This window comes from Oculina patagonica, chromosome 2, assembly GCF_052425735.1.
Source record: "Oculina patagonica isolate OP01 chromosome 2, crgOcupat, whole genome shotgun sequence".
NCBI classification, from domain to species: Eukaryota; Metazoa; Cnidaria; class Anthozoa; order Scleractinia; family Oculinidae; genus Oculina; species Oculina patagonica.
The window spans coordinates 31,982,229-31,998,370 of NC_135759.1; the positions used below are offsets into that span (position 1 = coordinate 31,982,229).

At 36.5% G+C, this 16,142-nt stretch overlaps 4 protein-coding genes across 4 annotated transcripts; all 4 read left to right on the forward strand.

Moving 5' to 3' along the window:
* Window positions 1–4,321: 4,321 nt before the first annotated feature.
* LOC144642313 (trace amine-associated receptor 3-like) lies at window positions 4,322–5,539 on the forward strand. Its single transcript, XM_078501279.1, has 2 exons — window positions 4,322–4,928; window positions 5,140–5,539. The coding sequence occupies exons 1-2, from the start codon at window positions 4,364–4,366 to the stop codon at window positions 5,343–5,345; spliced, it is 771 nt and encodes a 256-aa protein (XP_078357405.1). The 5' UTR covers window positions 4,322–4,363; the 3' UTR covers window positions 5,346–5,539.
* Window positions 5,540–5,549: 10 nt separating this feature from the next.
* On the forward strand, window positions 5,550–8,496 carry LOC144644192 (5-hydroxytryptamine receptor 4-like). The gene is made up of 2 exons (XM_078503619.1): window positions 5,550–8,076; window positions 8,151–8,496. Exon 1 carries the CDS (start codon window positions 6,799–6,801, stop codon window positions 7,789–7,791), a length of 993 nt encoding a protein of 330 aa, XP_078359745.1. The 5' UTR covers window positions 5,550–6,798; the 3' UTR covers window positions 7,792–8,076; window positions 8,151–8,496.
* A 1,100-nt stretch (window positions 8,497–9,596) lies between these two features.
* LOC144642314 (adenosine receptor A2a-like) lies at window positions 9,597–10,604 on the forward strand. The gene has a single exon (XM_078501281.1). It carries the CDS (start codon window positions 9,597–9,599, stop codon window positions 10,602–10,604), a length of 1,008 nt encoding a protein of 335 aa, XP_078357407.1.
* A 2,323-nt stretch (window positions 10,605–12,927) lies between these two features.
* On the forward strand, window positions 12,928–14,462 carry LOC144641990 (adenosine receptor A2a-like). Its single transcript, XM_078500997.1, has one exon. It carries the CDS (start codon window positions 12,950–12,952, stop codon window positions 13,901–13,903), a length of 954 nt encoding a protein of 317 aa, XP_078357123.1. The 5' UTR covers window positions 12,928–12,949; the 3' UTR covers window positions 13,904–14,462.
* Window positions 14,463–16,142: the final 1,680 nt, after the last annotated feature.

Here is a 16,142-nt window from a genome sequence, read left to right on the forward strand (position 1 = left end):
CTTGTACGTCGTTATATTATGTCGCTTTCACAAATATTCCAAGACAAGAGAACTAAACGACCAGTCAACAGCAAATCGTCAAATGATCCTTCAAAGGGAAAGAAAACTCTGGAAGGCCATAACCATTGTCATCTGTGCATTTCTTTTCTGTTTCATGCCGTGGTTCATAACCCAAATAGTAATATACGTTTGTGTGCCATGTCATCGTAATTTATCGTTTCTTATGTTGTTTTACACACTGGTAGCCGGTTTAACGTTTTCAAATTCTGGATTAAACCCATTCTTATATGCATGGAGGCTTCCAAAATATCGAGATACTTTCAAGCACTTCTTGAAAACGAGAGCTTGTTGCTGTTGCAATCAAAACAGACATTTCGTGGAAAACTGTGCTTATGAAACAAAGCTTTAATAATGTCTATACCATAGCTAAAACTTGTACAAAAATAGTTAAATTTGTTATATACCAGCGCTGATAATGTTTAAAAAAGTAAGAAAAGTTTTCTGTTGATAAAAATACGCATATACTAACTGAAGAATATTTAACGAGAAAGGAAAACTATATTATGACTTATTCGTATCCTCATTGTTGACACAGCTTTTTGCCTAACAAAGACGTGGAGTGTTTTTGGGCCACAGTATATTTGAACGAATTGAAGCACTTTGGTCTCAGTAAATGCAATTACCAGCAAGCAGGTTTGTCGTATGGACGCACTGAGAGTGCAAGAAATTGGGGAAATAAACATCTTGCTGTTTTGTGTTTGGTGTAAACATGATTTCTGTTATCTATTAATCTTGCGTGTTTTCTCCTCCGTTGTCCCTTTTAAAATTGTGTTTTCAAATTTGACTCCGGAATTACCGGCCCTAATAAATTTATTCCTGTCGTTCTATATTTAAAGTGTAATGGATTTGCAAATTGTTTTAAAGAATCTTTCAACAGTGAACTTGTAAGGGAAAAGAAGACGTTAAACATTCTTCAGAATAAGGAAAATCAGAGTTAAATTATATCATACGGAGGTGCGGTAAAAGGGGACAACAGGGACCTTCAGATCAGAGTATATTTGCTTTGCCTTAAAAAATAGTGGACTGTTTATACAATACATATATGTTATTTGCCGGCCGGGAGGTCCGTATTGGGAAAAAACTGTACTCGAGGTCTTGAGTACGGCCCGAGGCCGCAGGCCGAGGGCCGTGCTCAAGACCGAGGGTACAGTTTTTCCCAATACGGACCGACCTAGGCCGGCAAATAACGTTTTTATTTTTTTCTACTTTAATTTGTTTGGAAAAAGAAACCAAGGAAAAATGTGTCGCAAAATCTTTGTTTTTACGCGCGGATTTGATTTGATTTGATTTGAGTCCGACTTGATCGACGAGCAAGAATGAAGAATGTTATTTGCTATTTAATTCTGAATGAAATGGCTTTACTTAAAATGAACCGTACTCAAAAAATGTTCAGCATATTTAATTTACATTGCAGAGAATCAAGAAAAGCAAATGAAGTCATAAATAAAGCACAAATATGCCGCAAAACTTAACACATTTAAATCGATTTCAGTCAGCTTCCCAAACAATTCTCGATAAATTCTCTTGAAAGAATTTTTGCTCACAGTGTGTTAAGGCTATTTCTCTGACTCAAAAATACTCTTTGACTGGAAAGCAGTATTTTAATCTATTCACACTTGTATTTAACAAATTAATAATCTCTGTACTTTTCCCAGCAGAATTTTATTCTGATAAACAGTGTCATACTGAATGAAATGCGTAGTGTCTACGTACGGCACAATATTGTGATAATTAATTTGTCCGTTTTTAATCAAGAATCTCATTTCCTTGAATGATGGCAAATAGTGTTCTGCTTTAGCAAAACTTGACAGATAAACAAGGCAGTTAAACTCATAGATAGACCCTAAAAACCGCGGTGAAGGTTACCGCAATGGCGTGAAAATCATTGCAAAATGCACAAACAACGCGACGGCAAATTACGAACGGTAAACTACAACTCGATTTAGTTGAGAAAGAAATAAATACTCGCCTTTTGAAGAACTTTGAGGCCTTTAAGGAGGCTCGATGTAGTTTTTTTAGCCGAAGGGTGGTTGTTTTGAAAATTAAAATTATCTAGGAAGCCAATGTTCGATTTTTGCCAAAATACACCATAATGATCAAATATGACCAAATTACTCGTCACTTTGTCACAAAGGTTACCATAGCAACCATTGACGTTTTCTTTTGTTCTCAAACAAGCTTGGTTTTCTCGAAATCTAGACTGACACTTGGTATTCATTTTTTGATATGTTCAAGTACAGTAGATTTACTACCTGTGCTCAAAATTTTAGGAAAATCTGTAAGAGCGTTTTAGAGTAAATCAAGAATTAAGTTTTTGGTATTTTCTTATAATTTCTTACAATTGGCAGTCGATATATTTTAACAAATTAAAGCAAAAAGTCTTTCGCTTTTAGTTAATGGTCTTTGATGGTGTAAGTATTTATATTTCAGTGAGAGAAACTGTGCTCAAATAATACGAAACAATTTTAAGGCGCCTATTTTATATTAAAACGGTGTTTTTCTGAAAATTTTATTCTTGATTTACTTGAAAACGCTCTTACAGATTTTTCTAAAATTTCGTCAACAGTTAGTCAATCTACTAAACTTTAACATATCAAAAAATAAACACCAAGTGTCAGTCTAAATTTCGAGAAAATCAAGCTTGTTTGAGAACAAAAGAAAACGTCAATCGTTGCTATGGTAACCGTTGTGACTAAGTGACGGGTAAAAAATTAAAATTTGGTCACATTTGATCATTATGGTGTATTTTGGCAAAAATCGAACATTGGCTTCCTAGGTAATTTTAATTTTCAAAACAACCACCCTTAGTCTAAAAAAACTACATCGAGCCTCCTTAATTCCACTGCTTTTTAGTCCTTTCAAATTTACAACGGTTGGTAAACTCGAATAAACAGCTTTTTCGATTTTGGAGAGGAAAACTTTCATGTGTTCGTTCGTCTCGCTGCACACTGATTTCGCGCGGAACTGAATCCCGTTCCATTGATTCCCTGCGGCCCGCGTACCGTTGACCGCGGTCAAGATCGGAAAATTCCGCCCGCTCCCGGAACCAATCAGATTGCAGGATTTGGTTCATCTTGCCCGCTCACGCGCTGAGAAAAAAATAAAATACAATACGATACATACTAGTTATGCAACGCTTTCGAGTGGTATACTATGGAATATCCCACGAGTCACTTGTATTTTCTCGGTATACACACGAGCCTTTAGGCGAGTGTGTATGCCAAGAATATACAAGTGACAAGTGGGATATTCCATAGTATACCACGAGAAAGTGTTGTGTAACTATTTTATACCATGTCATAGAAAATACGCTTACTAAATTTCGTCGAGAATACAATCGCAGCGCACTATGGGAAGGTTGGGTTGAATACCGTCGAATATACAACGGCTTTCCTGTATTCTGATTGGCTGTATTTTCTATGGCATGGTATAAAATACAATACAATGCAATTTTATTGTCCATACGTGGGACGAGGTCTCCCTCAATGTCCGAACCAGAGGCTCATGTATAAAACGTAGGACTAAAATTAAAATAGACTTAATTATATGCTATTAAAAATTATCATAATGTACGTCCCTTGTAATGAAGATTTATATCAGAGAACAGTAAAAGTTGCTTGTTTTCTGAAGAAGGCCTAGAGAGATTGCGACAACTGTCTCGTAAGCTATAACTTAGAGGCAGATTCTAAGTTGAAACACGCTTCTTATGTTGGTGAACAAATTTTACAGATTTAAGAAAGCTTTGAAGTCAGACAAAGAGTGAAAAAAGATATTCGCCCCGCGTCTTACAACACTTCACTTATTACTTGGTTAAGACACATTTGATATGCTGGTGGCTACTGCTGTAATCTTAAAACGTATCATATCAGGGATATGATATGATATCAGGGATATGACAGGAGTCTTCATTATAATATCACATGTAAATATCAGCTTTATTGTATGGCTTAAGATATATAAGCTCTTAAAAACAGATGGTATTTTTACCCACTCCCAACTCAAGGACACCCATCAAATGTTCACAACCATTTAGAAAAGAAAATTGGCAAGTTGTAGCTCCTAACTAATAAGAACAAAATTACGTGCAGGAGAACATGAAAACAACATCTAATACATTTTTATATGACACATCCTTTATGTTATTAACTGTATTGTGCAAACAGTCAAAGCTTCGATTTCTCGGAATAGTCAGATTTAATCACGTTCCGCTAACCATATGGAAACACAATCCAGTTAGGACACTTGCACATACAGTGCACTACTGAAATCACAACCAGCTCGCGCGATACCTCTTACTTCGGAAATGGCTGCCATAACAAGCCACGTTAATTTCTGGAATCTTACGAGCAAAGAGGCTTTACATTACGTATGGTTGTTTGTGGACAATACAAAGGCTATAACCCTAACTGTTTCTGCTGTCGCGATGATAATGTGCCCGATCATCGTGTTTGGAAACTCACTTGTCGTTTTATCAGTTTGGAGAGATCCTCTGAAGAGTATTCGCTCATCGCCTCCTGACTTTATACTGTTGTCCATGGCCGTGGCCGACCTTCTGGTGGGTTTAGTGGCATGTCCATTAACTCTGTACTGGCATTGGGCGATGACTAACCCTGAATTTGAGTCGTTTCTACCATTGTTAGTCGGTTCTACCTTAGTAAATGTCAGCATTGGGCACACGTTTTTGCTGACAATCGATAGATTCTATGCTTTAGTGACCCCACTCCGGTACAAAGTTAAAGTTACAAACAATCGAGTCTGCATCGCCGCTGTTACCTGTTGGATCTATTTTCTCCTGTTTGGATGCGCGTTTGGCCTGTTAGAGAATTATTACACCATAATAGCAGCAGTCCACAACCTACAAATTCTCTGTATTATTGTGTGTATATCGGTCATGTATCTTGTAATATTGTGTCGGTTTCACCGATATTCCAAGACAACGGAACTTAAGAACCAATCATCAGCCAATCGTCAGATGATTTTTCAGAGGGAAAGGAATCTCTTCAAGGCCATCGCCATTGTCATATGTACATTTCTTCTCTGCTTCTTACCGTGGTTCATAACCCAAACAGTGACATATTTTTTGTCTACCGTGTTATCATAATCTCTGGTTTATGTTTCTTTCTAATGCATTGTCAGTGATCTTGACGTTTGCAAACTCCGGAATAAATCCATTTTTGTATGCATGGAGGCTTCAAAAATACCGAGATACATTCAAGCACTTGATGAAGAAGCGAACTAGGCGTTGTGGCAATCAAAACAAACAGGTTAATGACACGAGACTTTAACAACAAGAGTTTCCAAATCATTGATATAATTGCATTCGCAGAAAAGAAGAGAATGTCTATCTTTTAATAAAGATCTGCACTAACCGAACAGGACTGAAAGCTCGCCCATAACAATGATCAAGTACAAATAGGGAATCAAAACATTTTGGTGAAAAAGAAGACAGCTTTCATCTTCTTCTATCCATAATCAGTTTGCCTGGAAAAAAAACCTGGACTTTGGAATGTTACTTCAGAACACGTTAACCCCCAGAAAAGTTATTAAGTTACTTATTTTTTAAAAAAGGGGGACCTAAGAATCAACTATAAATAACAATCCAATAAAGAGCGCAAAAGATAACGAGTAAATTAATTTTATGCAATTTCCCACTACTAAAAGTGAGAAGGACAAATTACATACAATATTGCTTAAACAATGCAAACAAACGGGGATTTTAAGAGCTTAAACATACATTAGGCTGCGTTCTGTTGGGATCAACCGCTCTAGATTGTTGTATTTTTCGTGTTCTACTATGGTAAAACCGGTGTTTATCGGTTGGTTTGAACGGTCTAATTTAAACGGTTGAAGTTTCACAGTGCAAAACTTTTATAACCATTTTCGGTAATGAAACGTTGAAAATTTTCATTTTAAACGGATAGAGAACAGCTTTTTAAACAGAACCAACCAATCACATTTAATCATAACGGAACACGACATCATAGTTTTAAACCGAAAAAAAAAATGGTTGGGTAACTGTTCGATAAAAAGTAAAATTTGTAATAACAGATTTTTATTCCACTCATAATCATATTGGAAACCCGTTACGGACCTCTTATCAAAAAAACCTCATCTTACACAAAGTGTAAAAAGCACTAGATTTTTCGTAGTCTCGGAGAGAATTGACACGAGAGTTGTTGTAAACACTAAAATGCTCAGTATATTTTCTTCAAATCAGCTAAACTTATTCCAGCAGATCTGATCCAGTGCTTTCCTGAATGAGAGGTTACCTCGGAGATGCGATAAGGTGGGAAACCTTTATCAATATTAGCAATGTCATCCATATTTCCCAGCGTGAAAGTCAATATCCACTTCACTTTTCAAACTACATCCTGCCAACAATGCTTTTAATTAATAACAAAGTAAAAGCAACAGGAAACGCTTTTTACCTAAGAACGACTCTTAAGTTGAGATCTAATTAAAAATTCTTTAATACGGAGCGTGAGTTGGCAAAAATTAAAACTACCCTGTTGAGACAAAACGACAAGGCAATATTTCCAGCTAGTTTTAAAAAAGTGTCAATTCCACTTATGCAGATTCTATGTACGTGCTGGCATTTCATGTACACTTTTGTGAGTTAATAATGACATGCAAACTGAAGACTTGCCGACGTTGGCTCCCTTTTAATATCTTGCATTAGACACGTAGATAACACACACAAAATACAACGGACGCGATTTATATTCTCTTGCTTCCACAATGGCTGCCGTCGCAGGCCACTTTAATTTCTTGAACATGACAAGCAAAGAAGCTTTTAACAAAGTATGGTTCCAAGCGGACACTGCCAAGGCTTTATCTGCAGCCGTTTCTGTTGCCGCGATGTTGATGTTTCCCATCGTCGTCTTTGGAAATTCACTTGTCATTTTATCAGTTTGGAAAGATCCCCTGAAGACTCTTCGATCGTCTCGTTCTAACTTTATTTTGCTATCCATGGCGGTTGCCGATCTTCTAGTTGGTTTAGTAGTTTGTCCGTTAGCTGTGTACTGGGTTTGGACAAACATTTATCATGAAGGAACATCATTAACACTTTCGTTACTAAGCTCTTTTTTAGTCAACGTTAGCGTTGGTCACATATTCCTGCTGTCGATCGACAGATTCTTTGCTTTGGTAACTCCACTTCATTATCGAGTTAAAGTTACCAACAAGCGAGTTAGGATCGCCACGGCTTGTTGTTGGATCTATTTTCTACTATTTGATTGTGCGCTTGGCCTGTTACAAGAACATTATATCACATGGGGAATTTTCTACAACCTACAAATTCTCTGTTTTCTCATGTCTATATTGGTCTTGTATGTCGTTATATTATGTCGCTTTCACAAATATTCACGAGAAGTAAACGACCAGTCGACAGCAAATCGTCAAATGATCGTTCAAAGGGAGAGAAAACTCTGGAAGGCCATAACCATAATCATCTGTGCATTTCTCTTCTGTTTCATGCCGAGGTTCATAACCCAAATAGTAATATACGTTTGTCTACCATGTCATCGCAATTTTTCGGTTCTTATGTTGTTTTACACAGTAGTAGCCGGCTTAACGTATTTAAATTCAGGATTGAATCCATTTTTGTATGCATGGAGGCTTCCAAAATATCGAGATACTTTCAAGTACTTCTTGAAAAAGCGAGCTTGCTACTGTACCAATCAAAACATAGAAAGCGCAGAAAACCCTGCATATGCTGACACAAGGCTTTAATAGCACTATCACAATTTTAACTTTTCAAATGACAGTTAATGAAGTCAAATTCGCGTGCTTTCCTTCTAAATAGTGTTTAATGGAGGTGAGAAGAGTTAAGTGTTATTTGTAGCCTAAATACTCAAAACGACGAGCATTTGACAGCAAAGGAAATCTGTCTTATAACCTTTTCCCGTTGTCATATATAAATGCATAATCAAGAAACTATTCCAATATCAAGAAAAGGCGTAAAGTGAGTGCTGTTATTGCATGCCTCGCCAAAACAGCAAGAAAACTTTTTAAATGGTAAATATTCTAAATTTGTGTTAATTTGAAAGCTTGAAATCTCCGCTCACGTTTTGTTTGGTTATTTCTGTCAGGTTAAAAAGGTGAAGTTACTCAGCTGTTGGTCTCCCTTCGCCAAAATTAGAAAAAGACTTTGGACAAAACGGAGAAGCGACGTTTAAGACAAAAGCCGAAATTTCAGTTTGTTTATTTTTCTTAATGAAAATATAGACCAATATAATTAGATGCCGACGGCGGCCAATTTTTAGATCTAACATCTTGTTTTGAAGATATGCAAAGTTATCTTTAAATAAAGACTATTTCTCATCTTAGTTTCCATCTTCTTTAGTTCATTATGTAGTACATCTGAAATAAAAAAAGACTTTCAAGGAAGTGCACAAATTATCATCATGTATATAATGGTTTGGATTATGAAAGCATCCAGTCCATGATCTATCCATAGCTTACACATAGGTCCCGTTTTAATGGGATCAACTATTTAAGATTGATTGTTTTCTGTTTTTTTTTGCGTGTTCTATTAGGAAAAACTGTTTATGTGTTTTTCTGGGTTTGGTCTATTTATCATCTCTTTAAACCGGTATGAAAATCGTTTGAAACAGGGGCAGTTTTCCAATCGCACACTTTTTCGACAATTTTGGTTGGAACGGTGATCAATATTTAACAGTTCTTTCAAATAAAACAACCGAAAAAGGTTTTCTTCGACTTAACTTTAAACCAACAACCGAAAAGGGTCGATCCCAATGAAACACAATCAAGTAGTTATCAACCTTTTCACCAAAAACGATTGGAAAAGTGTCCTATAGGGACACTTCAGGAAAATCATCCAAAATCAGTTCCTGTGAAATGGCCGGTCCCAACAGAACACGACCATAGAACCAACAACTGAGTTGGCTGGGTTTTTATCTTGATTAAATTCGTAATACCGGACTGTGAATCTACATTTCTATGAATTTCTCATTTTCCGGAACCATGGTGGTCTTACACGTATTGAAATAATAATGAAACCTCGTTTTAGGGCACTCATCAAAAAGCCTCAAGACAAACAGTGGCAAGTAAACATTCTTCTTATATTGGTCTCCTTCGTTTAATGACTTTTACGATCACAAAGGCATAAACCGCAGTATACCCGCCTCATTATTTACGCTACGCTAATCAACACTAACCGGCGATTTGATTAAAATCACTAAGTTCGCAGTGTGACTTGGCAATAATTGAAAATAGCCAGCTTGAAAAACATTTCCAGCTAGTCAAAAGCGACAACTTCCACTCATATACTTCGATTTTTTTTAAAAAAAATAACATTAAATTTACACATAGTTGCCAATGTTGAATCTTTTCGTATTAACTTCTCGTGCAACTCGTGGTACATGATCCAAAATTCTGCACCGTTCACCAAATGCATGATAACAAAAGAAAAGTGACATTGATTAATCTTCAGGTTCCATTTCATTAACTGTAAATAAATAAAGGATGCTGTAACTACAGAACTCGTTGTCGATTTTGTGCCAAACAACTTCGAAATGGCTGCCATCGCAGGGCATTTTAATTTCTGGAACATGACAAGCGAAGAAGCTTTTAACAAAGTATGGTTGCGCGTGGACAATGTAAAGGCTGTATACACAACTTTAGCTGTTATCACGATGATAATGTCTCCGATCATCGTCTTTGGAAATTCACTGGTTATTTTATCAGTTTGGAAAGATCCTCTTAAGAATCTTCGGTCATCGCCTTCAAACTTCATTTTGTTATCCATGGCGGTCGCTGATCTTCTAGTCGGTTTAGTAGTGTGTCCGTTAACTGCACATTGGGGTTGGGCCATTTCTCGTCATAAAGATACATCATTTTCACTTTTGTTCGCAGTCGTTTCTTTTTTACTCAACGTTAGTGTTAGTCACATGTTCCTGCTGACGGTCGACAGATTCTTCGCTTTGGTGACTCCACTCCAGTATCGAGCTAAAGTTACCAATAAGCGAGTTAGTATTGCAACGGTTACTTGTTGGATCTATTTTCTACTATTTGGCTGTGTACTTGGCCTGTTGCAAGAATATTATGCCATAGTGGGAACTATCTACAACCTACAAATTCTCTGTTTTCTCGTGTCTATGATGGTCTTGTATGTCGTTATATTGTGGCGCTTTCACAGACATTCCAAGATGGTAGAACTAAAAGAACAACCAAAAGCCAATCGTCAAATGATCCTTCAAAGAGAACGAAGACTCTGGAAGGCCATCACAACTGTTATTTGTGCATTTCTCGTCTGTTTCATGCCGTGGTTTATTATTCAAATAACACTATACGTTTGCCTGCCATGTCATCGTAATTTATCGTTTCTGATGATGTCTTTTGTATGTGCAACTGGTTTAACGTACGCAAACTCGGCATTAAATCCATTTTTGTATGCATGGAGGATTCCCAAATATCGGGATACTTTCAAGTACTTCTTAAAAAAGCGAGCTTACTGCTGTAATGACCAAAACAGACAACCTGTCGATGTCGGAAGCGATGCATATGTCGAGACAAGGCTATAATAGTCGAACCATAACTATGTTATGTTACAAAGGAGCAGGAGTATTTTATCATTTCAAGAATTGTTCTTTTGCAAAAAGTTTGAGATTAGCATACGAATAAAACATCATAAAATTAGTATGCAAGGCAAACAAGTATTCTGGTGCACATGTTCTCTGTCTTTAATGAAAAGGGGACATAGTGTCCTCTCCGAGGAAGAGAAGAACGTATGGTAAAGGAACAAAAATCTTACATCGGAGTCACTCGGCTTTAAGACTGACGTATCAAAAAGTAAAGCACTTGGGTACAGATATCAAACAAATGACGATTTGTATTTAACTTTTGGTTTGTAACAAGAATAGTGAAAGGAGCCCCGATGGTCGAAATGTACTTTGTCACTTAAAAGCATATATGTTAATACCGAGTCACCGTATGACGTGTAAGTTTATGTTTTGATTGCTAATGAGCTGCCATTATTAGTATTCTACAGAATAACAAGAATACTAATTAGATTATACTCCACGCCATAAATTTACATTATTTATTCATGTCATTTATGTATTTAAAGTTAAATTAGTGTAAGACACAAGGAGGCTTAATTAATACAAACATTTTAGGCCCGGGCCAAACGTCGAACTTCACATAAGACGAACTATATTGCAATTTTTGGTCGACCCAAAGCTCGACCGTTGTGTCAAACATCGAACATAATTCGTCGAACGGACGGTTGAACCAAATTCAGAGCAGCAAGAACGAATATTTCGAGGTTATAAAACATTATCATACAAATTTTAAAATTATTCATTAAGTTCGTTTCATGAAAAGATTGGCGTTTGTCACACAGTCGATCTTCACGCGTTCTAACCGTCTGAAGCAGACGGATAGAACGTGTTGCCGGGTCGATCTTAATTCAGTCGAAAGAACTCAACTGAGTCAAACGTCGAGCGTATCATGAACTTAATTTGCTCAGTTTAGTTCGTCTCATGTGAAGTTCGACGTTTGGCCTGTGCCTTAGTTTGTTTTACGACTCCTTGCTACTTCTTTTAGCTCCGTTATCTTTAATATTAATTTCGTATTCTTGTATTATATTTTTATTTTTTTGTGCGGCAAATAAAATTTTTTTTAAAAAGTTTGGTTATTGTATTCTAATAAGGGGTGTTTTATCAGTATAAAGCGCATGCGTGTGACGTATTATAGATGTTCTGAGAAGTTCATAGGCTTATGGATTAATAACGAGTCTTGAAAACTTGTACAATGACAGTTATTGAAAACAAATTTGCGTTCTCCTTCCCGATCGATGAAAAGTACTGGAAACTTGCGTCTTTAAGCTGAAGTCACGTAGAGGACGGAAGATTGTGCATTTTGCTGTCCTCCCGATCGATAACTTTGAAGCTGTAAGTAACGGGAATTAAAGAAAATTATATTAACTTACTCTTTAGGGAACACGCACAAAGTAAAATAAACAACTTATGGCATGTGACTGCCTTATAAGCAAATTTAATTTTTCTTCCCGCGTTAATTTAAATGCCCCTTCCATAAATCATAAAACTGTGGAGAGTGCTTAACGTTGGTTTCAAACAAAAGGGACTCGAAAAGAGATTTCATTAAAAGTCTAGTAAAAGTTTACGCCAATGCGCCAAATTTTGACTATCATTTTGCAACTAAGCAGTCGTTTTAAAGTAGAAACACATTTAAGTTGGTGAACAATTTTTACCTTAGAAGCATTATCTTGGTCTAATCATTAGCTATGTGAACAGAACTCAGGCAACTTTAAAGAAACGAAGACTTGCCCCCAAGTTAAAACTTTTCAATCCTTACTTGGTTAATACTCATTTGACATGCTGAGGACTTCCGCTGTAATCTTAAAAGCATCATTTTTTTGAAAGGAGTCATTAATACGATATCACATATCAATATCAGCTTTACAAAAGGCTAAAGAAATATAAATGCAAAACAACATACAACTTTTGAACGTACTCTATACCTTGTAACAACCATCGAAAATATGACCTGCCATTTCTGTAGCAATGTGACTTAGTTATTACTTAAAAAGACAAATGTAAAACTTCACTTAAAGCGTACAAATGGCAGGTTGTAGCTTCGTTCTAGTGAGAAAATAATTAGATGTACATGAGTATGAAAACAACATTAGTTAAATTTGCATAGTTGATACGTCAATTTGTTCTTCTGAGTAAGGCAAAAAGTAAAAGATTCGCGCATTCGTAATAGTCAAGTTCGATCACGTTCCACGAAATACACTGAGGAAAGGGTACTACTGAAATCGCGAACAAACTTCGCGCGACGGCTATTTTACTACGTTCTAAAGTCGAAAATGGCTGCCATCGCAAGCCAGTTTAATTTCTGGAACATGACAAGCAAAGAGGCGTTACACAAAGTATGGATGCATGTGAATAATACCAAGACTATATCTACAACTCTTTCTGTTTTCGCGATGACAATGTGCCCAATCATCGTGCTTGGAAATTTATTGGTAATTTTATCAGTTTGGAAAGATCCTCTGAAAACCATTCGGTCATCGCCTTCAAAGTTCATTTTGCTATCCATGGCGGTTGCCGATCTTCTTGTTGGTTTAGTGGCATGTCCATTAACCCTATACTGGCGTTGGGCTCTGTCTCACCCTGAGCACCAATCATTTCTGCCACTGTTAGTCAGTTCTACGTTAGTGGATGTTAGCATTGGGCACATGTTACTGCTGACAATCGATAGATATTTTGCTTTGGTAACTCTACTCCTGTACAGAGTGAAAGTAACAAAAAGACGAGTCAGCATAGCCACTGTAGTTTGTTGGCTCTATTTTCTGGTATTTGGATGCGCGTTTGGCCTCTTGGAGAAATATTACAACATAATGGCAACACTCCACATCCTACAGATTCTTTGTATTATTGTTTGCATATTTATCATGTACCTTGTAATGTTGTGTCGCTTTCACCGATATTCTAAGACAACGGAACTAAAGGACCAATCAACAGCCAATCGCCGGATGATGTTTCAGAGGGAGATAAATCTGTGGAAGGCCATCGCCCCTGTCATATGTGCATTTCTTCTCTGCTTCTTACCGTGGTTCATAGCCCAAACAATGACATACTTCTGCCTACCGTGTCATCGCAATGTATGGTTGCTGCTTCTGTGTAATGCATTGGCCGTGATCGTAACGCTTGCAAACTCAGGGATAAATCCATTTTTGTATGCATGGAGACTTCAAAAATATCGAGACACATTTAAACACTTCTTGAAAAAGCGATCTAGGTGCTGTGGCAATCAAAACAGACAGGTCATTTGCGTTTATGACACAAGGCTTTAATAGTAGTAGATTGCTTGTACCTCTATAACATTTGGGCTGTCAGTAGAAGAGAACAGAAATGAAGAATTTTTCTTTTATACACGGCCTGCATTACACATACCCAACCGAAAAGGACGCAAGATAGCCTGCGAGACGAGAAGTGCTAATATAGCGTTCAAATCAGTGTATAATTAGCAAATCAGAAGGTTTGGTGAACTAAACTCTTTCCGAAGAAGCGGTTTAAAGAAACTGTTATTCTAACGCCATACCTTGCTAAAACAGCGAGATTACCAATTAATGTATTTTTGCTTGTTATTGAAATATGAAAAAAAATTCCCCTTTCACGTTTGGTTTTTTTAGTTCTGTCAGGTAAAAAAGGCAAGCTTACTCAGCTGCTGTGCTCTCTGAAAAGTGTAAACAAGTAATTAAACTTCGCAGTGATAACTAAGAAAAAGTCACTATTACACAAATTCGAGAAGCGATGTTTTAGATTAACGCCGAAATTTATCTCTTAATTTTCTTAAAAATAATTCCGACTACAACTCTCAAGAGTCAATACTTGTTACAAGATATGCTGGTATATAACTAAAAAAAAAAATGATTGACATCGCGTAGTCCTTCTACTTTTCCAATACGGAAATTGATTTTTACTTTACGCTTTGATTGGCATTTGGAATTTAATTACAAATAAACTTCTTCAAAAGCCTTAATTTGTTCTAAAAGGGGCTTTCGCGAAAACTAAACTATATTGTGGAAAGTGCACGTTAAAAGCCGTACTTCTGTTAATCTATATAAACATAGAACTATCACGGACTGTTGACGTAATGATGGCGCAAGCGAATAGCATTTACATTTTGATAATAGAAAACATTTTCTGTGTTTCTGTCGAGTGACAGAAACACTTCTGAAAGTTTGGGAAAGCTGTGGAAACATTTGCCTGCGGCTTGTGTTCTCACTGCACTGTTCTCGTGGTGCTATAGCGCGATAGAAACACGGAAAATGTTTTCTTTTTTATTTTAAATAATTACTTAGAATTTGCGTGCACAACGAGTTTTCCAGAGCTTACATACAGTATAAGATCAAGAACGGTTTGGGCATGGTATTTCTTCCTAATAAAATTCTTTATTATGACTGGATTTCCACTCTACTTTTTTGTCTCAAATGCAACCTTAATGTGCTACCCGAAGTACCGATGATTATCAAGAAGTGAGTGTTTTTTACTTATATACCACATATATATATATATATATATGGGTCCTTATTAATTTTAAATGCATCCAAAAATGCTGGTGAAAGATTACACTTAATCTTAGAGCCATCACATTTTTTATCTTTTCATTTATCAGTGCTGCTGAAAATTTGAAAGTAGCTGTTATATAATTATTGGACGAGGTTCAATGTGAATTCCTACCAAGACAAAGAAATGCAAGCTCGCCAAATTGGCCAAATTTCTATAAGTATAAAACCTACTTTCTGCAGATTCGAAGTTACCATTTGGCGCTTTCGTGAATTAAAGGTTTATTTGAAGATGAGATGAGATAAGGTTAGCTTTGTTCTTTTCCCCAAGATGGAAGATAGGGCCAGAGATGAGACAATGTCGGAAAGGTACAAAAAATAAGACAAATTCAACCATGTCCCAATGTAAAGTCAATATTCACTTCAGTTGCAAGTTTCCTACATCCTGCTCACGGAGCTTCAAATCGACTCAAAACTTTTTTTCACGAACCAAAGAAAGGGCTCAAATTGTAGTAGATGTTTTTGGAACGTGTTTTGGAACAAAGAAATCCCTGAAAAACACTGTATACAAATTACACGCCGGAAGTACTTTCACCATGATATCCAATGAATACTCTGTGATTTAATAATAATAAAATACGTAACGTGACTTGCCAAAAAATGAAAACTGGCCGTTTTGACAAAACAAAAGAAAAGGGAAACCCACACTTTTCTTATAATTTTATTTTACAATTTTGTTGGTGCAAACGGAACACAAATTGTACAGCTACATCATACAACTCTTTCCAATATGACGGAAAATACATTACTCTTTTGTTTTCATGTTAATTGGCCTTCGTGGCCTCGATCGCATCTGCAGAAGTTAAAGAATTTTTGGATTAAAAGGAGGCCAACAAAGGCCAATTAACATGAAGACAAAAGAATACAGGTTTTTTCGACCATTTTGAAAAGAGGTGTATTATACCGACCATTCTGGTGCATTCTATTTTTATGGTGGTTTTCACTTGTGTCGAAAGAAATTCGG

Bases quoted from the DNA above. Each gene is read 5' to 3' on its own strand.
- LOC144641990 (XM_078500997.1), top strand. From the start codon at position 12,950: ATGACAAGCAAAGAGGCGTTACACAAAGTATGGATGCATGTGAATAAT.
- LOC144642313 (XM_078501279.1), top strand. From the start codon at position 4,364: ATGGCTGCCATAACAAGCCACGTTAATTTCTGGAATCTTACGAGCAAA. The intron at 4,929-5,139 runs GTATTATTGTGT...AGTGACATATTT, and splicing joins CCACAACCTACAAATTCTCT to TTTGTCTACCGTGTTATCAT.
- LOC144644192 (XM_078503619.1), top strand. From the start codon at position 6,799: ATGGCTGCCGTCGCAGGCCACTTTAATTTCTTGAACATGACAAGCAAA.
- LOC144642314 (XM_078501281.1), top strand. From the start codon at position 9,597: ATGGCTGCCATCGCAGGGCATTTTAATTTCTGGAACATGACAAGCGAA.